This window comes from Elephantulus edwardii, unplaced genomic scaffold (assembly GCF_000299155.1).
Source record: "Elephantulus edwardii isolate Elephantulus edwardi_28Jun2011 unplaced genomic scaffold, EleEdw1.0 scaffold00200, whole genome shotgun sequence".
Taxonomy (NCBI): Eukaryota; Metazoa; Chordata; class Mammalia; order Macroscelidea; family Macroscelididae; genus Elephantulus; species Elephantulus edwardii.
Window position 1 is genome coordinate 3,599,417 of NW_006399950.1, and position 23,803 is coordinate 3,623,219.

General features: G+C 46.8%; 1 protein-coding gene across 1 annotated transcript in view; it reads right to left on the minus strand.

The window, feature by feature from the left end:
• The window catches only part of CNTN4 (contactin 4), a 515,944-nt gene that overhangs the window by 10,472 nt on the left and 481,669 nt on the right, over positions 1-23,803 (minus strand). The window contains exons 13-20 of the mRNA XM_006897086.1: positions 19,779-19,899; positions 13,699-13,857; positions 12,393-12,542; positions 10,787-10,857; positions 9,493-9,727; positions 6,495-6,607; positions 5,630-5,816; positions 5,073-5,185 (exon numbers count right to left, since the gene is read on the minus strand). Of these exons, the coding sequence (XP_006897148.1) occupies positions 5,073-5,185; positions 5,630-5,816; positions 6,495-6,607; positions 9,493-9,727; positions 10,787-10,857; positions 12,393-12,542; positions 13,699-13,857; positions 19,779-19,899 (1,149 nt within the window). The remainder of the gene's footprint in view (positions 1-5,072; positions 5,186-5,629; positions 5,817-6,494; positions 6,608-9,492; positions 9,728-10,786; positions 10,858-12,392; positions 12,543-13,698; positions 13,858-19,778; positions 19,900-23,803) is intronic.

Below are 23,803 nucleotides of genomic sequence, written 5' to 3' on the forward strand. Positions count from 1 at the left end.
AAGAGTTGGGGGGTTTCCTGAGTTAACATGAGAGGTGCTTCCACCTCCCCATGCATCCCCACACCCCTACTGCCAAAAATACAAAAAATAAACCCAGCCTGATAAAATCTCCACATGCTTGGAAAAATCCCATTCTTTCAATTTCTGTAAACACTAAACACCAAATAAAACCACATCATAAAAGTACATAAAATTAAACCTCAATTCATGGGCCTGGGGCCCTCACATGTTTCTTCTTCCAAGGATTCTGGTTTCTTTCTTCCTATGGGTGGAACTGATGCAGTTCTCTATATATGTAATTTTTTGTACTTAGGTATAAGTGAACGCTGATATTTATAAATAATTATACATATCTGGAGCAATTCAAGGCCATCTCACTCACCTTCCCAGCCTGGAAATAGCCCCAGACTGGCAGCCAAAGACCTTTTTTAAAGGCGAGGCCAAATCTGATCATCTGGTGGCTTAGTGATCAGGAATTGTGCTACCATCCCAAAGGTATGTGGTTCGAAGCCATGAGCTGCTCCATAGGAGAAAGACGGGAAATCTCTTGTGTGATTTGCAGAGGGCCGTACGAGTTATTCTGACTTGATGGCAGTGAGCTGGGTTTGCCTACACACATACACCAATGCAGGGAGCTCTGGGGGAGGAGTCTGACATCAGGGTTGGGGTAAGACTGAGAAAAACTGGATAAATTATGTATACTGCATTGAAACAGATGAGGGAGAGAACAATTTAAAAGTGGTCTATGATAGGATATTATGGTTATCACAAGAGTCCAGAATTAAGGTTGCATAGTGGAGTGTACTCAGGGTGGGGGGGCTGTGCGGGGGGACTGTATACCAATGAAAGAATTTTTCTTTTACTTTTCAAAGAGAGAAGTGAATTGGGGGGCGGGGAGGACTGTCCAGGGAGAAAAGTGCAACAACAAATGAATGGAAATCCAAAATCTCTGTAAATGTTCCTTAAAATTAATAATAATAATAAAAAAGAAGTCATGCTGTTAACACAGAGACCACCCCTTCCTGGAGGCTCTAACTGACCAGTGACTCTGCGGGAGAGAGAAGGGAGTCTCCTCCCACATGATTCCAGCCTCAGAAACAGGCGGCAGGTCAGTTACAAGTCAGTCCCTCGCCCTCCACAGCCATGTGTGTGTTCACACAAACAGGCACAAGCTCACTGGCGAGCTTTTGGGAGGGAGCAGCATTACAGAGAAGTGGCAAGTGAAAAGGAATTGTTTCTGAATTTCTCTTGCAGAATGCCTACAATCTCCCAGAGCCTGTTCAGGGAAGCAAACCTGGGCTCCTCCAGGGATCTCCACCCTGTGCCAGCTGAGGGCCCTCCGGTTCTCTCTACTTGATGGACTTCACTTTTCACATCTGTGAAATGAGGGGTTTCATTCGATGATCACTAGGGTCTTTTGCTAAGTTAATATTTTGTCAATTCCTTGAAATACTGCAGGTAGCTCTCTGCCCTTCAATTTTATTTCAGCAGCAGCCTGAAAATGAGCTTAAAATCGAGTAAAAGTTTCATCCCAGCAGCTCACATTGCTTCCAAGAGACTGCTAAAGCTTTTGCATTTTTAGTGTTTTTCTCTATTTATTCTAATGGACACACCCAGAAGCAAGCAGGGAGGACCTGCCTTCCTCCCTTTTGACCACACTTACTTGGTTTAGTTCCATCAATTCAATTCTGCCCCTTCCCTCCCCTCTCCAGCCCTCCCTGTGGTCAGAGAGGTCCCACCTGTTACCTGAGTCAGAACTCAAAGACTCATCACCATCAAGAGGCAACTGAGTTCTCACTGGCCCGTTGGTGAGCTTCTGAGGCTGCAGATCACACGAGGAGATTCACCTTTCTCCTGCTGGTGGATTCGAACCTGGAGAGGTTCGTCCTTTGGGTTAGAAGTGCAGGTCCTTATGGACTGCCCCACCAGAATTCCCTGAGTCTGAACTACAAAGTTGAAAATGTCTGTCTTCACCCTGACCTTCTTTCCTTTTCCGTTTATTTTCCCCTTCATTTATCTTCAAGCCTGCCCTACTCCAAGTCTCCTTGCTGCAGATAAAGTGGTCCAGGTGAAAGATTTCATACTTAGGCCCAGAGGAATATGAGAACATTCTGACACAGCCACGGGGACTACACCCTCGGCTGGAGACACTCAGGCTCTGTCCTATTGAAACTCACAGCCTGAGGACTCACAAGTCAGCAGCCACTTACAGTTACCCAAGAGGATGAGAACCCTGTAAAATTCCGGTAAGCAGAGGGAGCTGTGGCCGTCAGGGAAGTCTGTCAAGCTCAGATCTGAGAGACGGAGGAGGTGGAAGGTGTATGTAGAAAGGAGGAGTGGAAGGCATGAAGGGGCCTAGAAACTTCTCACTAAGAGAAGACGGAGTCCCAGGGAGCTTAGTCACAGCTGACACGGAATCAGAACAGTCTTAGCTCTTTGTGCTCTGTATTATACATCCTTCTAGAAGAGTCTGTCTTTGAAAGGAGAGCCCAGTGAAACATCTGCAAGCTCAGGGAATGTTCTCCACTGGTTTCTCGACCAGTGTCAAGGTCCATGTTACGGTACCGCCTGGTGAAGGCGAGCAGCCACTGGCCTGCGGGGTCCTCCAGGACCTTCCCTGATCACCTTACCACCCACTCTGTCAAACTCCCTCTGCTTGAACCTCTTCCTTCCATCGATCTGTGCTCTTTAAACAGTCTCTAGTAACCCTGCTTATGACAGACTCTCAGCATCCTCATACAAGAAATGCCACCAACCGGCAGCCTGCATACTTAATGCAGTTCTGGAGACCAAATTTGTTTGGCCTGCATTGCATCGATTAAAATGCCGTGTAAGACAAAACAAGAAATTACAATCTTTGTGTACTGCTGGTGGCAAATAAAAGAGTCGAGTCTTGAGGAAAACAGCTTGGCAGCTCCTCAAAAAGTTAAATATAGAACAGCTTTATGACTCAGCAACTCTCCTCCGAGAGACTGGGAAGCAGGGACCAAGTGAACTTTGTATGTAAACTAGTATAAAAGAAAAGAAATAAGACAGATATTTTAGATCTTTACAATACCCATGCTCATCCAACTCTATTTAAAACAGTCAGAAGGGGGAAGCAACCCAGGTTTCCGTCAACAGATGAGCAGATAAACAGAATACAATGTATGTATGCATTTTATATATGCACGCACGCGTGCGCGCGCGCGCGCACACACACACACACACACACACACACACACACACACACCCCGCAGTAATGTTGACTGGTGTCAACAGAATTAATTGTTAACCTAACTTGTAACTCAATATTTGTTAGAAGTTTTCTTCTGGTCATTTACTTTTAATGTAATATACTCTTTAAGGAGTTAAAAGTGCCACATAGTTGAACTGGTTGGTTACCCAATGTGGACAGAGAGTGGGGTGGAGCTCCCCAATTAAAACAAGCTTGGAAGCAGGAGTGGCATCCACTTCCGTAATAGCTTGCCTCCGGAAATCCTATGAGCCTGGAGAGAGGATGAAAGACACCCAAGCGTTGAGGACTCTCCTTCATAGGGTCGCTATGAGTCGCCTGCAACTCGACGGCACTTAACAGCAACAAGAACACAACATCGTACTCAGTGGCAGCTTAGCTAAAGCCTTGATGACTTCCAGGGTTAGAGAATTTCCTAACTCTGGTTGCAACTAAGTCCATTTTGGGAGCTTTACTAGCAAGAAGTAAAACTGAGCAGAATTTATCTCCACGAGGCTTTTGTTCCTTGGTTTTATTCTGCAAAGTCTTAAGGAACAATTCCTGTAACTCTTCCTTCAGATACGTTAAATGCTTTTCATGTTTTTGAGAGACTGCTTCCCTCCCCCCGCCCCCAGAGAAATACTATCAGTTCTTTGCTGTGTTCCTCTAGACGTTTTGAATTAGCTTTCCAATCACAATCTCAATTGTTTGCTAAATTCACAGAGCGGACCGCCACCAAGTCCTCCTCTCCCTGTGCTGTGTTACAGACTGTTGAGTTGGAACCAAGTGATAGCCGACCCTCCAGTGGATTTTCAAACGCTGTAAATTACATGGGAGGAGACAGCCCGCTTTTCCATGGAGCAGCTGGTAGATTTGAACCGCATTCCTTAAGATTGGCAGTACAAGTCCTTACCACTAAGCTGCCAGTGTTCTCTACCTGTACATGGATGTCATTCCTCATGTTAAGAGATTGAATCCATTTCCCTCCCTTTGAATCTGGCCTGGCCTCACAACAGTTCTATTCACAGTCTTCAAAAGAACTAGTAAGTTTTGCTGCCTTCCTCCTGGAAGCCCGCGGTCCTGGAAGAAATCGAACTACCCTAACATCGCCATGCTGGGAGATGACCAAGCTTCCCACGTGGAGACACCTTGTGAAGAGTGATGCCTGGCCAGCTTCCACCTCTCGTGACCCCCACTGCTGTGAAGAGCCTTCTTGGACGCCTCAGTGACAGAACTGCCCATGTTGGCACACCCCTGACCACAAGGTCACGAAAAAGAGTAAGTAGGGTTTACTTGCTCATAGTTTCCCAGGCACAAATAACAGAAACATTTTAGAATTCTTTTTAATTATGCCACTATGGCTACCTACATACATATATTTTTCCTAGCTCTTTAAAGACCAGATCGACATTTATGAGATCAAGCAAATATATTTATTGAAAATGTCTTACTTCTTTTTCTATTTAGAAATCTCTCCTACTTTTGAACACATGAACAAAAGTAATGAATCATTAGTAATATTAAGTAGTTACTGCTGTTAATTTAAAAAAAATAACACCAAGATGCAAGTAAGAGAGAGCTGTAATAGAAATGTGGAAAAAAAGTCCTTCTTTATGATGCTTGGGGTTATCTAACCACAGGGTTCCTAATTATTCCTGATGAATTTTTCCTGAGCATAACATTGAGGTGATTCACTAAATTCTTGGCCAGTTGTCCCAGACTATTTATAAAACTCAGACTAAATCACCTGGTGGCAAAGCCTCGTAATGGGACAGGAAAGAGACCATGAGCTTGGTGTGATTTATGAAAATGCCCACTGCCAGAGGGCAGCACCTGTACAAAAGAAGGAGTTACCCACTTTGTATCCTTTTACTTCTGACTCATTGTCCAAGGCTTTCACTTGATCCCAATTCAGGATAATTTTGGAGTCGGATGAATTCCATATGATGTTTCCGGGGGGTTGACTTGGTGCTATATAAAAAAAAAGAAAAAAGAAAAATTAAGATATACGAAGTCACAGATTATTAAGTCTAAATGGTTTCTGAGGAATATCTCCTTCCTAGAATTCGAGAGTGGAGGCAATTTAATGGGCGATTGCACTAATATGTGTCTTCAAGGTCACTAAAATCTGACGAGATACAGCGCTGCAAATGGAAAAGGATTCAGTTGGTCGCCTAACATTTATAGCTGAGAGAAGTAGCCCTTCCCAGCGAGGAGAAAAACATTTCTCTTTGTGTTTTCCAGAGCAATGAACTCTGCACAGCACTCAGAGAGGCTCCGTTAAAATGCTAAGGTAAATCTGAAGCCAATTATACCAATTAGTACGCGGATAATCACTCGCGGGTGGGGTGGGGGAGTGAGCCTTGGACCTAGTTAATAAATCCTAGGAACACGTCTAAGCGCATCTGTCCTTACGCGGCTTCCTGGTGGTCACGTTGACGGTTGCACTGGAGGGCCCTGTCCCTGCCGAATTGTATGCTTTGACGGCTAAATGGTACAGCACGCTGCCTTTTAAGTTGGTGATTTTTGTTGAGGTGTGATTTCCAACTGTTCGGATTTTTCTAGCATTCTCTTCCTTATCATCATGTCTCCAGTATTTAACCTGAGGAAAGAAAATGAAAGACGTGGGCCTCACACCAATTGGGAGGAGTTTCCATGCCATCGACAAGGTAATATATTATTCAGGGTTCTCTACAGAGCTACCTTTCAACGGCAATTCGTAAGCCAAACTTGTGTGACTACGAGCTGTGTGTGTGCGGAGGCAGGTCCGGAGCAGGAAAGCACCCTTTGGTTCGCGGTGAGGCGACAGGTTGGTGCAGGCACCGCAGGTGGCCTTCCTCTGGACCTCACTTATGTTTTGATACAAAGGATCTAGGCAAACCCCCGTCAGACTCCTCCTGAATGAGGTCCATATACCTGAAAACTCTCTCTGGCCTCACGGCTCGACATTCGGCCAGCCTCTCACCGTTATATGATGCTGAGTCGGAATCGACTCACTGCTGACCCTCCAGTGGGTTGTCAGAGACTATAAACTGCATGAGGGGACACTGCCCATGTCTCTCCTACGGGGCAGCTGGTGGATTTGAACCGTCTACCTTTGGTTTAGAGGAACAAATTTTAACCGACGAGGCCACTGCTGTTGTGTTGTGTTGTATGAGCCATAATATAGGTCAGGCCTCTAAAGCAAATACCCCAAAGTGGGAATTTGGGTCTTCTCCCTGATAGACTGGCCCTGGGAAGTGTTACTGAGGAGCAGGGACTCTTCTCAGCTGTTGCCTACCTCATAGCCCTGTATCCGCCCTATGTTCTTCTCCACTGGTGACGCCCAGAAAACCTCTATGTCTGTCGCCGAAAGGCTTCTGGCAAAGATGCTGGGCGGTGGTTTGGTGGGTTCTGTGGGTGAATATGGAAAACGCTGTTATTCTATTTATCAGCTGGTTCACAATGGGCTTCCAGATCGTGGCACCATAACATGCAAAACCCCTGTGATTATAGAATGACCCACAAAGACTAGGATGCAAATTCTCATTTTGTAGAACAACAGTAGCTGACGGCTTGGGGGTGAGTGAGAGTGTGTGCGTGTGTGTGAGAGAGAGAGAGAGGAGAGAGGAGAGAGAGAGGAAGGAGGAGGAAAGAGGGAGGGAAAGAGGGAGGGAGGGAAAGAGGGAGGGACGGAGGGAGGGAGAAGGAGAGGAGGGGGAGAGAGAGAGAGACAGAGAGAAAGACAGAGAGAGAGAGCAAGCAAGCAAACACAAGAGAGAACACGAGACAGTGAGGAGAAGATATGATGAAGAGACCTGATCAATGTCTTTGTGTGTAGAGTCACTGGATGGTGCAAACAGCTAATGTTCTTGGATGTTGAGAAAGAAGGTGTTGGTTCAAGTTCATCTGGAAGCAGCTTGGAAGATAAGCCTTTGGAACTACTTCTGAAAAACCAGCCACGGACAGTCCCTGCACCAGGATGGGGTGGGGGACAGGCTAAGTGGGGGTGGGGTGAGGGGTAGGGTGGGGGTGGAGTGGGAGATGGGGTGAGTCTGTGCTGGAGGATGAGGTGGGAGATGGGGCTGGTGATGAGGGGTGGGTCTGGGGTGGGGTGAGTGGGGGAGGGGCTGGGCAGTCTGCCCTGAGGTGGAAGCCAACCATTGCAACTGGTTTAGTTTTCAGCTGGGAGGAAAGTGATTCAAAGTTACGTAAATTTAAGCACCAAGTGTTGATGGCTAGCAAATCTACTGTAGAGCTGTCTTAATTAGCAGGCATCATAGGTTATGTGGATAGTCGTAAAGGGGCTTCAGGCCTTTTGTTCATAGGGTCCCTGTAAGTTGTGCTCGACTTGAAGACAGTCAACAACATAGGTTATAGTCAAGTTCCAGTCACTTGGGTGCAGAATGAGATGAGAAAAGACAGTCAACCTCAATAGTTTTGTTTGTTTGAGTCAATACTTGACTAAGATTCAGCAGAGCTGGGTGCCGTTTCTATCTGTATCATAAACTATATCATAGACTCTCAGACAAATAATTTCTACTTTTCTCCTCAGCTTCCACAGCAGCAAAAACCAAGCTTTTAGTCATTGTTGCCAGTTTTCTACTATACACTATTTGTTAAAATGTTTCTTTTGCTGGTTTAATTCTCAAAACCAGCTTGGCTTTGCTATGTCTTTAACAGCAATGTCTATGAAATCTTGCATTTGACAGGTGCATTTTTATAATGCAATGAAAATTAATACATGCTTATTAAACTTATAAACAGTTCACGCAGTACTGTGCCCACTCAACTCATCTACTCCTTCCAAAATATACATCAGACCCCAGGAAATGCTGAATATGAAGACCAATAAGATCTTAGCTTCTCCTAATAGCATATAGGATAGTTATGCATCAATTATTCTGTATTTATTGAGGATTTATGTATCATGCACAGTTAGCTGCTGCGACTCAAGGGTGGAAAACAAAGAGATGGCTCTTAAAAACAAGCTTTAGTGAAGAAAATGAAACATCTGTAACACAACAGAATGACAATTAAAATTGATGGATGTTGGAGATATTCTAGGAAAGAGAAATGTGTTCCAGGGCCTGAGACCTCAGAGAAGGTCTTGGTTACCAGCCTCAAGTTTGAAGGATTTGTCTGATTTTGCAAAGTGACTAAGAACAGAGGACAGTGAGACAAGGTGACCGTTGGACAAGGGACAGAACTTGCGTGAGTCACGACAAATCCTCCAGATGAGATTGAAGGGTGGGAGAGTCAGAGCTGAGGGTGAGCTGGGTGGTGGGGTCAGAGCGCAGAGGGTGCTGGGTCTACGGATGGACTTCATCTGGGGAGAAGAAGTCATGGCTGGCTCCACACCACTGACTCAACTTGAGAATTTAAAAGAAAATTATCTTGGTTTGGATACTGTGCTCAGGCTGTTCATTCATAGGGTCGCTATGAGTCGTCTACGACTAGATGGCATTAACTAACGACAACGTTGGATACTGGATACTGGAGATGTTTTAACAGTCGTGCTCTGAATGTTGCCTTTTAGACAACAAAGCTGAACTCCAGTGAGGGTGTGGCCACGTGAGAGGCCATTCCAAGCTCTGGGAGAGCAGAGGCAGGCATGACACCGGAGAACCTTTGTCACAAGGACAGGATGGATGGCAGTGAGGGCAAACGTGTACCTTCTTTAATCTGCTTTTTTAGAGAATCAGAATAAATGAGAAGCACAATAGGGCATATGAAAATAAGAGTGGAAAACCCCCAAATTATATTGTGACATTCATTTACAGGGAGGTAATAAAATTGTAAATATACTTTAAAAAGCTATGCTAATACAGATAGATTAAAAGATCTTATACTGTACTTGTAATTTTGATCCTTAACAAGGGAATTTCTGTCAGATACCAATTTGCGTCTGTAACTAGAGGGCAGGGGTGGTGAAGTTGCGTCTCCCCTGACAGGACACTTGTATTACTACTCACAGCTTTTCAGGCAGTACTGACTTCTTGCTGACCCACCACTGGGTCTTCAGAGGCTGTCCATCACATGGGAGGAGACTGACCATCTTTCTCCCATCTGATGGGTTTGAAGTGCATAACAAACCACATGTTATTTTTAAACATTCTTACTTTATATTGGTTTGCTTATAAACTTAGTATACATCGTGAACAAACCATGTTTCATTAGTCTACCATTCTCCAATGAGCTAGGTCTCCAGTTCCTGCCCCATGTCTGACTGTGTAATCCAACAACCAACAGCATCTCAGAACAGGAGAAACCCCACCTCCCAGGAGATGAGAACACACCTTCCTCGGCGGAGTACACAGTCGTGATGGGACTGAACAGCCCTTCTCCTTTGTTGTTGAAGACCCCCACCTTGACCTCGAAGGGAGAGAAGGGGGCCAGACTCTCGTTCCGGAACACGTATCTGGAGGCGTCAGCCGAGGCCATCACTGTCTTCATCCAGCTCTTCTTCCCGTACGGCCGGAAGGCCACCACATAACCAAAACCTCCCCCGTTCTGCAGCTCCTCAGGGACCGTCTGGTGAAGAGGGAGCAGCCTTCAGACATCATGGTACATGGATTCAGGGGCTAAAACATCCTCTCTTCCTCCTCTGCCAAACATCCTTGTCCACATTTCCTCCCAACTACCTTCTTTTAATGTTTTGCCGAAAGGTTTTGTATTTGGTCTTTACTCTCTCTCTATGTTAGATAGCCATGGAATACTGGAGAAGTGACAGGGTCGGCAAACTCAACAGAAATCTGTAGTAGAGAACTCAGCGCCTCGATGGAGCTGACTGTGCCTGGAACTAGGTGGAAAAGATGAAGGCAACTGGCCCTGTGATCTGGAACCGGCCCTTCTGGCTGTCCCCGGCACCATCGAATACAGATGCAGAGTAATCAGATCCCTGACACCACCGCCCACCATGGTCACACATCACCTTTCCTCTCCCAGCTGGAGCGACAGCCACAGGCTGGGTGAATTCTATCACTGCCAGGGCCTTGGGCAAACGAAAGGACTGGATTTCCGTGGCCGCTCTTTAGAATCCTTCAAAAACCACCAAGCACCCTCTTGCAAGCTCCCACCTCCTCGTAAAATCAGTTTATAATGAGTTGGTGACTGGCCCGCCTCCTGGTGCTTCCACAATCCATCACAGCCGAGGAGTCTGGCAGCCGAGTGATGTGGGGTCACTGCTGGCTGCTGCCCTGATGTGGGCAGGTGTGTCAAGTCAACTGACCGAGTGGCAATCCACGGAGAGCTGGCTCCCCACACCGGCCATCTATAGCACATTTTGACCCCTTTCATCTTCCCTTTGAACACTGCTTCCTGCACGCTGTTGACGTGTATTGTTGAGCAGAACCGACCCGTAGCTGACTGCCCTAGAGGAGAATACCCACCCTCCTCACTCACGGTGAATGGATTCACACCTGCCCACCATGGTCAGCAGGCCCCGTCTGCTTCCACCAGCTGTTATCTGGTGAGAGGGAACGTGTGTTCTCAGGTGCAGGGGCTGGGGGACAGGAGGATGCTCCCCACTGGGGGCCACTGAGGGGACAAACCCGCCCACACTAACACCCGCTCCTCTCCCTGGGCTCCTACCTCCCAGGTGATGACCAGTTCAGACTTGCTGCCACCACCTCCGCTGACGTTGGCTGGGGTGACTTCGGGGACTGTGCAGGAGACAAAACCAGGTTATGGCAGGAAAGCAGGAGAATGAGGGCCGGCAGGGTGCCTGGTGAGGTTGTGCCCTCTCAACAAACACTCAGATGCAGACACCCAGGGGGCAGTCCTCAGGGCCCACCACAGCAGGGCCCACCACATCAGTGTCCACCAGAGCAGGGCCCACCACATGAGTGTCCACCACAGCAGGGTCCACCACAGTAGGGCCCACCACATGAGTGTCCACCAGAGCAGGGCCCACCACAGCAGTGGCAGCAAGAGAGATGTGCCAAGGAAATGGCTCATAATTAGCTGTTTCCCGTCTGACCGGACGCGTGGACTATGAGGCATGTCCGTCCCTTAGCTCCAACCCCAGAGGCTGCGAGCACAGCGGGAGGAGGAAAGGACCCGGGGGCTGGTTGTAAAGGCTACTTAGGCATTTATTAACCACGCACTGGTACACAAAGGAAAAACGATACAAACTCTGCCCACGCCAGGGCCCAGGAGTACATGCAGAACAATCAAGAGAGCGGCGAGGACAAGTGACAGCAGTCAGGGTGGACGGAAGGGGCAGTGTCCTGGGCTCAGGGGATGGAGGATGGCCTGCTGGCCTGAGGGAGGCAGGTGAGCTCTGAGCTGGATGATGAGGGTTGTGGGGGCCACAGGGGACCCCTGGCTCACCCTACTTTTCTACTTTGATGTCCAGTTTTCTCTGTGACAGAAGGGAAATTACGGCTGGTTCCTTCTCAGGAATGCCGAGAGGAGTGACAGAAATCAGGGAGTGAAGGGGCTGTGGCATTACTTATGTCGGTAAGGGGAGCAGAGAGAGTCCCCTAATGTCTACAGTGGGTGTGCAGCTGCCGTGTGGATGTCCTCTTGGCTGGTGAAGCGATCATTAAGGGATTTCCTGAGAGTAAAGTCAGAGAGACCCCCCTTCACTCCCAGGCCTCACTAGGATTCTAGGCCTGACCATGGTTAGAAACTAGCCCAGACGACACATGAGAAAAAGAGACACAGACGGACCCCTGAGTTCCCTCCACCCTCTCTGAGCTGCGTGCACAGAGGGCCACACTGAATTTGGGGCTGGCCTCGCAGGGATCGGCAGGCTGTTCTGAACACTACCTTCTGAGAACCCCGTGTGCCTGTGCTGCAGACACCAGGTGAGCACATCCGCCCGAGGCACTGACTCTCAGCAGGAGTGAGCTTCCTGTGAGGAGGGATGGTGTTGTTTGCAATGTGATGTGTGGGTAATTTTTTAAATGATCCTGTTAGGGTGGCCTTGGTGGCAAGTGAAGCCATGAAGAGCAAGCTGGCTTGTAGGAGGACTAAGTTCAACCCCTCCTTGAGCAATGGGACCCTGTGAGCGGTGAGCTCTAATCTCGGGGACTCTGAGGGTGTGTGGGCTAAGGGCCAACCACCAAAGTCACCGCAGTAAGAGAGCTAATGGGGTGCATGGGAGCTCAAGAATTCAAAGCTTCTCTCTAAGGAACTGTGGCCCGGTGGATGGACGGTGGCCGGGTGGATGGACGGTGGCCCGGCTACTCACGAGCCTCTTCGGTCCTGTGCTTCTCGGAGGGTCTGCTGGGCTCCCCGATCCCAATCACATTGGCTGCAACTGTGCGGAACTCGTATTCCACCCAGGGGTTCAGGCCCACCACGGTGGCTGTGAAGGTCTTCCCATCGATGAGCTCAGGGACTGCAAGACATCAAAAGTTGGGGACATTTCAAAGCATTCCCAGAAAACCAGTGCAGAGACCAAGTTAGGAACTTCAAACACCCCTAACCATGTGCAAATCAAACTCAAACTCATTGCCCTCAAGTCAGAACCAGCTGACCCTCCAATGAGAGACTACCCATCTTTTCCCTCAGAACTGCTGGTGGATTTGAACCATCTGCCTTTAGGTAAGCAGTGCAACTTCTTACCCCTAGGTCACCAGGATTCTGCCAAGTTTCTTAACAGACGGGCACAAAGCTTACAAAAATCTTTCATTGTTGCCAAGATTCGGCCACTGTTCCCTAAAGCACATCAGTGAAAAAGCAGAACACCCCGACTGTGACCACCAAGCTGACTCCGAGTCTGAGCTCGCAGCTTGAAGCCAGCTGCTCTGTGGGAGAAGGACAGGCAGTCTCCTCCCATGCAGTGTACAGCCCTCTGAAAACCTGCGGGACGATCGGCTATGGGTCGGCTCCGACTCGACGGCACAGAGCAGGAACAGTGACAGTGCAGAGCTGTACAGACTCTAGAGACTGTTAGAACTGCCCCCCAGGTTTCCAAGGCTCAAATCTTCCTGGAAACAGAATGTCACAGCTTTCTCCTGCACAGTGGCCGGGAGGCTCACACCACAGACACGGTGGTTAACAGACAAGTACTTAAGCACACGTGCCACCAGGGCGCAAGCATTTCACTGGGGCACATATGCTGTTTTTAGGATCACACAGATTGTTGTTGTTAAGTGTCGTCGAGTCGTAGATGATTCACAGCGACCCTATGAACGAAAAACCTGAACACTTGTATAACTTTCATTGTTTCTCCGCGTTCATACAGGTTCTGGAGGCAAGCCATTTTGGAAGTGGATGCCTTTTAATTTTATAATGGATGTATTTTTTTAGCATGTTTTAAGGGAAAAAAAGTAATTTGTGCAACAGATCTGCCATTTCAGATATGAATGCTGAGGACAAACTGAAACCCACACGTAGAAAACCATTCAGCACATGATGTGAGGTGGCGGGTGTAGGGGACACTGCTGTCATGTCGCATCTGGGTGTCCCTTGGTTTCTGCTGCAACGCTCTTTCCCTTCTGTGGATCCCAAAGCCTCCGATGTGACCCCAGCACCTGACGCACAAGATGTACCTGTGCTGACTGCCTGCCAGCCCACGGAGAACGGAGTCCTGGCCTGAATGACGTACATGGTGATGGGGCTGTGGTTGTCGGGCCCCGGGCGCCAGGAGAGCTGAGCTGTTGTGTCTGTGATCTCATCAATGGTCACAGCCTCTGGGGGACCCGGGGGACCTAGGAAAGAGGAAGACCTTCAGAATAAGAGCAGTGTGAAGCTGATGTGCCAGCCAGCGTTGGGAGGCACCGGCCTAGGCACACATGGCCACTCACTCGATAAATCCTCTCACTGATGATGGCAGAGGTGAACGGTACATGACCTTCCTCAAGTACCAAGGTCAATATGATATTTACTCTACAGGCTAAGAGAATGTAAGAGGTGCCATGAGAACCCAAATCCACTCTTTCCCTTGCCATCTGGTGGTGCTCTGACTCCATGGTGGACACAGTGGGTCCAACATTGAACTCAAGGGGCTGTGTGGACGGCATAGGACCGGCCACTGTTCCCTTCCGCTGCATACAAGGTTGCTTGCTATGAGCTGCAATCAACTCAGTCCTGTGCACCAGCATCATGGATCAAGAGGGGCCCTGGTGGCTTAATGATGAAGGTCTCTGCTGCTAAGCACAAGGTCAGAAGTTTGAATCCACCAGTCAGCCCACACAAGAACGCAGTGGCTGTCTGTTTCCAGGATGATTCCATTGCCTTGGGGACACTCTGGGCAGTTCCGCTTTATCTTCTAGGGTCACTAGGAGTTGTAATCAATTTAGCAGCAACAACATTGTGGATCAAGAAGTATCTGGGTTATATAGATGTTTAAGCACTGGGTGCCTAACCAAAAGGTTGGCAGTTCAAACCTCTTCACAGGTGTCTTGGATGGAAGGCTCTGGTGCTTTGCTTCTGGAAGGTCACAGCCACGAGACCCATAAGAAGCAGCTTCATGAGCTGCAGGGATGGATGACCACTGGTGCTTATGATGTTACCAGGGACCTTGGAGTTAGCCATCCCCACGATGGCTCCTGACTCCTGGGAATAGGTGAGCAGCAAAACAAAAGACTGCTGATTTAGTAGATACCCAGGATTTTCTTCCTGGATCATCTCGGCGTGGAAGCTCTGCTAAAACGCCTTCAGCACCCGAGCCCCACACAGTGTGCTCTGGCTGGGAACCAATCCTTTGTCTCCTGCACAGAAGGTCAAGATTCTACCCTGAACCATCGATGCCTCGCTGGGTCAGGACATGGTAGTGAAAGCAGATAGACACTGATGCTGAATTTGTGATGACTGCAGTTCCCCATGGAGAGGGATGGAATTTCTACTCCATGGGCGTGGACTCAGCCAGGAGTAGCTCCAGGACCTCAGGAGGGCTCTGCACAGCCCCTCTGCACTGAGATTATGGGCACCTCCCTCTGTCCAGTGCCACACGCAAGGACAGGAGGCGCTGCTGTGCAAACGGCTGGTCTTGCTTCTGCAAAGTCACTTCACAGCCCAAATGGCCAAACACAAACAAATGGATTGAGAAATTGTGGTACATTCGCACAATGGAATACTACGCAGCACGCAGGAGCAATGATTTTGTAAATTATTACCTAACTTGGGAGGGACTGGAGAGCATTATGCTGAGTGAACTAACTCAATCCCACAAAGATAAACATCATATGAAACCATTATTGTAGAATGAGTATAAGGATCCAAGAGGGGTGGGAGAGGCTGGAAGCAGAGGGATGTGATGTGCAGGGGGAGGGGGAGGTTTAATCATGAGATTGTACAATTTGATGGGAGGGGGGAGGTGTGAGGGAATTTCAAAGAATTTGTTCTTGAAAACAATGTATTCGAATTTTGTAAATAAACTAGTAGAATTTTTTTAAATGTATTAAAACTTTGTAAATAAATCAGTATAAAATTAAAACAAACAAAAAACATCTCAGACAAAAAACCTGTCTGGCATCAGAGAGCCTCATTTACCACCTCCGTGAGTCAGAGCTGTTTTCCTACTTATATTCTTGGTGCTCACTGGTTTTGTCCTTAAGACACTGAAAGGGGAGGAACCAGATTTAAAGGAAGCCTGGAAATCATAAAGGAACAGAAAGCCACTGGAGTCAAAGATTAATACAACCAGAGCAAAGACTCAAACCAGGCGGTCTCAAACATAAAAATCTCTCTCCAGACAGTTAAGCGCATTTCTAAAAACCTGCCACCGACAGTGTCAGGAGAGAAGGTGGCAGTGGGGGGCCATGGTGACTAACCTCGGCCTGTTATAACCAGGCACCAGGACTTGTTGCCAGGGGGGTCTGCTAGCTCTCAGCACAGCCACCAAATGTTCTGCCCAAACATTATGGGCACATGTCACAGGTGGGGCGAGACCTCCACAGGGCACAGGGTGGGGAAAAGTACTGGCAAGTTACCGGAGGAGACCTTCTCTGGGATTCACTCCTGCACCCTTGATGTGATGCTCTACGCATGTCTTTCCTTTTTAGAAAATCATTTAATGGACCCACAGGTGAGACTAAATTTACCTTCTCCCGCCCACTCTGGAATGAAATGTCTGGCAATCTGTAGGCAGAAATGGATTAATTTTCCGCAGTGACATTTAAGCGTGTCAGTCAGATGCACACAGATAGAGCTGAGGCAGAGTTTGGTCCCAAGGACACTTGTTAACCAGATAAAGTCCACAAGACAATCTCGCCTACTTTGCCTCTCTCTCCAGTGTCCTTTCTCTTTACGGATGCTTCTTTGATGACCTTTAAAACTGAAGTGCTACAAGTAGAAGCTTGTTCCTCTCTGAATTCCCCAAAGAATGAAATGGCTGAGGAGGCAGCGGGCCCAACGCGGCAGTGGGGGAAGTGGGAGGCGAAGGATCTGGGGAGCTGAGCCCTGGGCTTGGCTGGCTTTGCTGCCTTCCTGTTCCTTTCATCCACCAGTGTGAAAACATAACCTCACAGAATGTTTACCAACTTCATTTTGGGGAACTTGGCCCCTCTTTCAAAACGACAGTGTGCAAGTGTTTATGCACAGAGTCTCATGATCACAGGGTCAGGGACAACAGCGCTTTTCTCACAGGCAGTGTGGGTGGGTGTAGATTTGACACCCCAGGCTCTGCTAACAGAAGGGGGTTCATCTGACTTGGCTTTCTACCTGCCATTAATTTAATCTGTAAACCTAGAGATTAAATATGGCAGCCATCAGAGAAGCAGTGGTGGCCCAGCAAATAATTAAAACAAGAGCAGTTTCAAATATGCGACACTCCCGGGGCGGTGAGGTACTCCAGCTGTGGGACGTGGACAAGTGAGAAGGGTCGAGCTAGGCGAGATACAAATGCAAGATTATGGCTTTAAATGGCACAGTAATTTACTGGCCTTATTAGCTGATTAGGCTAGATTTTCTTTTAGACTACGCTCACAAATTCTTCTTGGTACTTAATGTTATTTCCTGTGAAATGAAGTATACAATATCATTTAAGAACTTCAAGTATTACTGATTTAAATATTTATTAGTCTAATTTATTGGTGTTTAAACTGCTGATCTGAACATTATCCTAATTAAATAGAGGATAAATTCTCAGCCACAGAATTCTTTTGTTCCCAGGGGGAGAAGTGAGGTGCTCTGGTTTCGATTTCAATGGAACGTGTTTATACATGCTTCCTTAACTCGTTCTGAGGGCGATTCTGCCCAGGTCGGAGGTTCTCTCTCCTACGCTGCCCTTATGCACAGCATCTCTGGGAGAGGTTTGGAGGTAATTTATGGGAGAAGCAAAGCAGATAAGATGTAAAAGTTATTTTCATGACTCATCTTGACAATTAGCTGAGGTTGTGACCCACCCCACACCCATACGTTATTCTCTGTATGCTTGGGGGATATGGCAATAGTTTTCCTGTTTCCAATAAATAATACCTTGTTCTTTGTGCACTTTGAATTCTGAGATCCTGGATTTTTAGTTCTATGCACTCCAAGGTCTGGCCTAGGACTAACCACTTAGTCAAAGGCAATACCTCCAAGCTCTGAATTCAGAGGAAGGACAGTAAGCAGGGGACAGTTTGTGCCTGGCCTCACTGGGGACTTTGGAAAACCCCTGAGAATGGATCTTATTGCAATATGACATAGACTCACAACAAATTTAATTTCTACTTAAAAACAGTTTTCTCTTCCCCCCACCTCATTGTGGTTAAGATAGATTAGGGAGAAAGAATGGCCATCCACTTCCAAAATAACAGGCCTTCACAAAGCCTATGTACAACAGAGCATATTTAGGTTAGACTTGCAAACATGGCAGTGGCGTTGAGCCTTTGTGTTGGGAAGGAAGTTGGCTCAAGACAGAGGAGGGTTGCAGGGCTCAGGGCTGTTGTACACAGTGTCACCAGGAGGTGCAAGTGACTCAGTGGCACATGTTGTTGTTGATTGCTGTCGGGTCGAGCATGACTCATAGTGAACCTATGAACAAAAGACCTGAAACTTTCCATGACTATCATCATTTCTCCAAGTTCATAGAGTTTCCAGGGGCATGTGGTTTAAGAAGTGGATGCCACTCCTGCTTCACATCAGTCTTAAAGTGAGAGTGCCACCAAACACTGTCCACCATGGCAACTGTTATGGCATTTGACACCCCAACGGCACAAGGTCCAGCATCACAGCAACCCCAGATCACCTCAGTAGAGCAAACGGACAGAAGAGTGCTGTACAACTGAGAAGAATGCTCCTTTAAAATATAATAACAACAAGAGGCCCGAGGGCCGCAGACCCCAGGGCCCTCCAGGAAGCTTTGCTGACACTACACAAGAGGCTTAAATAAAAAACCAAGAAAACATTTCACAAGATGATCAACCAAAATACCAGTGCCTATCTTACAGAGTTCAGCAGTGTCAACGACACATAACAACAAATAACAACACAAAACATCAGCTCATTCAGTAATTTATACTCATACAATTTGATAGCATTTGTTTTATAGCCATTATTTCTACCCTTTTCTAAATAATTAGAATGCCATCAATGACATTCCTCCCTTATATTCACCTCCTGTTTCTCATAAGTGAAGACACATGGTGTTTGTCCTTTAGTGATGGGTGTACTTCATTCAGCATGTTTGCAAGGCTCATCGATGTAGTGGTGTGAACCAGGACAATCAAATTCTATTTATATGTGTGTGTCACATGAGGATAATCCAGCCATCTCCCGACAGATATTTATGTTGCTACAACCACCTTTCAATTATCATAAATGGTACTGCAATAAACATTGGTGTATAGGTGTCTGTTTGTATTTCTTCCTTCCAGTCTTTTGGCTTATATTCCTTAGAGTTGAAGTGTTAGGTTACAGGGTGATTCCACAGTTTTTTGAAAAACTATCAACCTGTTCTACACAATCCTTGTACCATTTACATCCCTGCTTGTGCTGGAAGAAGGTTCTAATTTCTCTACATCTTTGCCAGTATCTGTTATTGTTGTGATTCTTTTTCTTTTTGATCATGGTCACTCTGGTGGGATAAAGAGGTATTTCATCCATTTAGACCTAGGATTCATTTGGGGAGGCTCAGCCAGGTGTTTATACCTGGTTGTATCCAGTTAGGCCCAGGTGCTGGTACAAAGGATACTCTACAAATGCTCGTGTTTATAATACCTCCCAATTCACCCCCTACACCCAGGAAGTTCACAGGCGTCTCTCTCAAAGCCCTATTTTAGGAACCAGGCAGAATTATTCACTCTAACTCTAGTGGTGATATTACTTAAGCTGCAGATACAATATTGGCCAAAAGTGCTAATTTAGTTTAGCTAAAACGAAACATGAAAGCCACAGTGTGACCCTTTTAAAAGCCATTTGTTTCTGTTAAAGTTATTCTAGAAGGTCATCTGAACTCCAACAGCAGTGACGAGAGCTTTCGCGGAGAAGCGGAACCTGTTCAATATGGTTTCAGATAGCATCCTGTGAGGAACTGATGCAGATAAAACTTCGGAAAAGTGTTCGCCACAGTATATAGTGTCCAGCTTCCACCCAGCCTCTCCATACGATTCTAAATCCCTGAGGGTTTTGGAAATCTGGGCTAGAGGAGATACTACAAAACATACTTGAAGGACAAAAATGACTCAACAAACAACAAAAGGCCGAGTACCTCTCACAATCAGGTCTGCAGCAGCCGTGAGCTCGTCCACACTTGTCTGGACCAGGCACACATATTTCCCAGCATGCTTTAGCTGGATGTTTCGAATCATCAAGTCACCAGCTGAATCCTGCTGATAAAGGAAGGGAAAGGGGCTACAGTTACTTTTTAATAAGCTCTAAATATCATTATCTCACGAAGGACACTGTGACAAATGGATTTCTTTTATGCTGGTTGATGAGAACATTAGTGGTGCAAGCCATGGCCTATTAAAAATACGTAAGCCTGCCTGGGAGGCAGGCCTGGAGAGAATTTCCGAACAGGCCTCTGACAAGACCTCAGGTGTCGGGCTTCTGGAGCATCTGCCACTCCTGTCGGAAGCACTTAACCTGGTGTCACGGAGGCGGCTCTGCATCTCATTCTGTGTGGTTCCTCAGACGCGCTCAGCATCCCCTCCCTGTCCCCACTGGGGTGCCACTGCTCTGGATGCTTTTGGGGAGGGGAAGGCACCCACCTATGGAGATCTCCACACTGTACTGTGCAACTGTGTCTTAGATGCAAAACGCTGCTGGCCTCCAGGTTCCAATTAAAGGAGTAGAAGGGCCGGATGCCCCAAAGAGATCTGCATCATTGAGTGTGGAACATTGCTAATTTGTTTTCCAAATGCATGTTTGATTAGCAGGTGGGCAGGACTAACTCCATTCCTGTCTGGATGTGGACGTGGCTCAGGACTCTCTCTACCCTGTTCACCAGCACAGTATTCTAGATATGAGATGTCTCCACTGGCTTCTAGAAAAGCAGCCAGACAACTGAAGAACGCGGCCAGACACTGGGGTTTAGAGAACATACATTGGGTGAGAGAACACCCTAGAGGCAGGGTTTAGGAGGTGGTACTGTCTTGTAAACTTCTAACTGGTGATCAGGCTTCGTAACGGATATTGCAACCCTTGCAGCTTCCTCACTCTGCACTACTAACCAGGAAGTTAGTCTTCGATTGTCCTTTTCTCAAACAATGATATAGTTGCTCATGGTCAATGGATCTCATGTACGGCAGGCACCTTCCAAGACCTTGAGTTATACTAACTCACTACGAGTACTTAGGAAACAGGTACCTTATTTTATGAAGAGGAACTTTAATGACGAAGACTGAGTCACCTAAAGTTACTGTACTACTAAATGGCAGGGCCAGGATTGGAACCCATAGAGTCTGGTTCTACTTCACATACTTACATGATCACCCAGAAGGACCACATTTCCCTTTTGAGAGTAACATATTCTTAACGTCCTTCTTTGTTTCAGTACGCTATACCTAAATTTGTAAAGGACAAGAGGAGAAAAATGGAACCTTCCATTCATGTAAACAGGACTAGAGGCAAGGCCAACGATTTGCTGCTCAAGGTTCTGGGCCTGGTTCCTGCGGGAAGGCTTTCTAACTCTCCTAGCTTCTCTGGGTCCTAGTTTATTGACCTGTACATGGAGGCTGTATTCTGACTGTTGTAAGCTATGAGCATCACAGCGAAGATGGAAGCTGGCAGGACGATGAACATGAGCCAATGTTTTGTAAACCAAGGTAGAGATAATAAATTGAATCAGGAAAAGTTGTGTATTTTCTACTTGAAAGCTCCTTTAGTTGTAATCTGGTTGCTCACCTGGATTCCATTATTTACAACTGCTCAGTAAAATGGAATAGTGCTTGTTTGCCCATTTCTGCTGATGGGTCAGGGATGTTTTTAGGTGCTGTGGAGTCAGCTTCTCGTCTTACAGACTGTGCACAACAGAACAAAACACTGCCCACTCTCCACCCTGCTCCTGAGCTCCGCTGTGCGTGACCTATCACTGCAGCTGCTGTGCTAGTCCATCGACTGAGGACTGGCTTTAGGGGACTTCAGTCTTGGTGAGACTGAAATCAAGCAGCATATTGAGATTTTTTTCTTAACTGTGTCACTTTTACCTTAAAACTTTTAGTTAGGATTGAGTTTCACAGAAAGGAGATAACAAGAACGTTTTTTCTTCGATGTCATACAGACACAATTTGTGATTGAGCCATCTTTATATTTCTATCAAGGTGAAGAAAACAGTAGCAGCTTAATTTTCCTTCCGTGTCTGCTCCATTCCTGACTGAGCACTCTAGGCCTTTCCATGTCCATGTCATTCTGGGAGAGAACAGTTTTAATATCTCTCCTATACAAGTCATTAGTCTTAGTATGCAAACACTTCTTTGGTCTAATTTATTTTTTTCCCCTTTGCAAGTAGGGTGGGGTTTTTGTCTTATTTATTAAGGTATTCTCAATTTAAATTTTCCTGCTGCTGAGATGTCCCTCAATCAGCAGAAATGCTGCCAAGTCCTGCAGTTTCCCTACGCTCCAGATCCAACGTCATCCCTCCTTTACTTAAAACGACCACTAGTCTACCAGCCATTTCTTCAGTAGCAGGCTATGGTCTTCTCTAGATGTGAAAGTATTTCATATCCTCTATATCCTTGTAAAGTAGCTGGTATTTTTCTTATTTAGTCAAAGTTATTAGGTCAAATAATATAAAAAAAGGACCAAAATGGTTAACATTGGCAATTTTATCAATCCTTCCTCAAATTGAGTTTTGTGTTTATTTCCAACTAGGGTTCCAAAAGAGAATCCATACTGGCTGGGGCTACTCACTGATATAGCTATCCACTGATGGAATGCTATAACTTATTTCCTATGCATTCAAAATGGTATGAGTTGAATACCATCCTTGGACGAATTAGAAATAATTTTCAATGTTCCATGATTCATTTTAGAGCCTTCTGAGAAAGGTAGGAATCATGTAACTAGTGGAACTAGCTGCTGGCACAGTCTGCATGTCTCTGGTGGTTTAAATCCACCAGCAGCTTGAGAAAGATGAATGTGAATATGTTGTTGCTGTTGTTGTGTGCCATCGAGTTGCTTGCGACTCATAGTGACCCTTTGTATAACAGTCCTAAACTCTGCTCTGTCCTGTGCCAATCGCACTGTCTCTGACACTCCCATCCCGATTAACCCAGTCACTGAATCAATCCACCTCATAGAGGGCCTTCTCCTCCTGTGCTGTCCCTCCACCCTCCCAAGCATGATGTCCCTCTCCAGGGACCGGTCCCTCCTTACAACAGGTCCAAAGTATGTTAGACGGAGCCTCAGAATTCTTGCCACCAAGGAGCCAACCGGTTTAACCCTTTCCAGGATGAATCTGTTTGTTTTCCTAGCAGTCCATGATACTCTCAATACTCTTCTCCAGCACCATAGCTCAAAGGCATCAATTCTCCTTCTATCCTCCTTGGTCATTGTCCAACTCTCTGATGCGTAACAAGTGATTGCATAGTGATATAACAACAACAACAAAAAAAAACAAAAAATAAAAGAGGAAAAACCGACCCCACTGTCACCACGCTGCTTTCCAGCCTGCAGCCCTCGAACGGGGTGAAGAGCCAGCCACATGTTCCTTGGTTAGCAGCACAACACGCCATCAGAGCTGAGCGAAACCACGCTGCTAGCATAGCAACCTGGGAGAGTCCCTGGTGCTGCGACGGCTAACAGTCTCTCCTGCTCACCGTCATGCTGGAGCCTGAGGCTACGTAGTTTCCTTAGAAGCAAAGGCTGGAGCTCGACTTCTGAAAAACCAGCCACTGAAAACCCAGTGGAGCTCAGCTCTTCTCTGACGCACGTGGACTGTCATTAGTCAAAGGAGACTCAATGGTGGGGAGTTATAAATACAGATGACTTTGTAACCTTAAGGCCATCTATTTTAACATAGGGGGGACAAAATGAGACAGCAAATGGCAATGTGCGGGTTGGGGGAGTTTTTAAAAGGAAAGCCCCTTTTTATGGTCTCCTGCTTTGAGGTTGGGTCCCTCCACGAGAAAGGCAGTGGTTAGCACTCGGTGGCCGACTGAAAGGCCGGCTGAGCACCAGGTGCTCGTCCCGCCTTGGAAGTTCTGCTCTGCTCCCCAGGGTCACCGCGAGTTGAAATGCACTTGACAGAAGGACCAGAAAGTGAGTTTAAACAGCAGCCTACTAACATAGGAG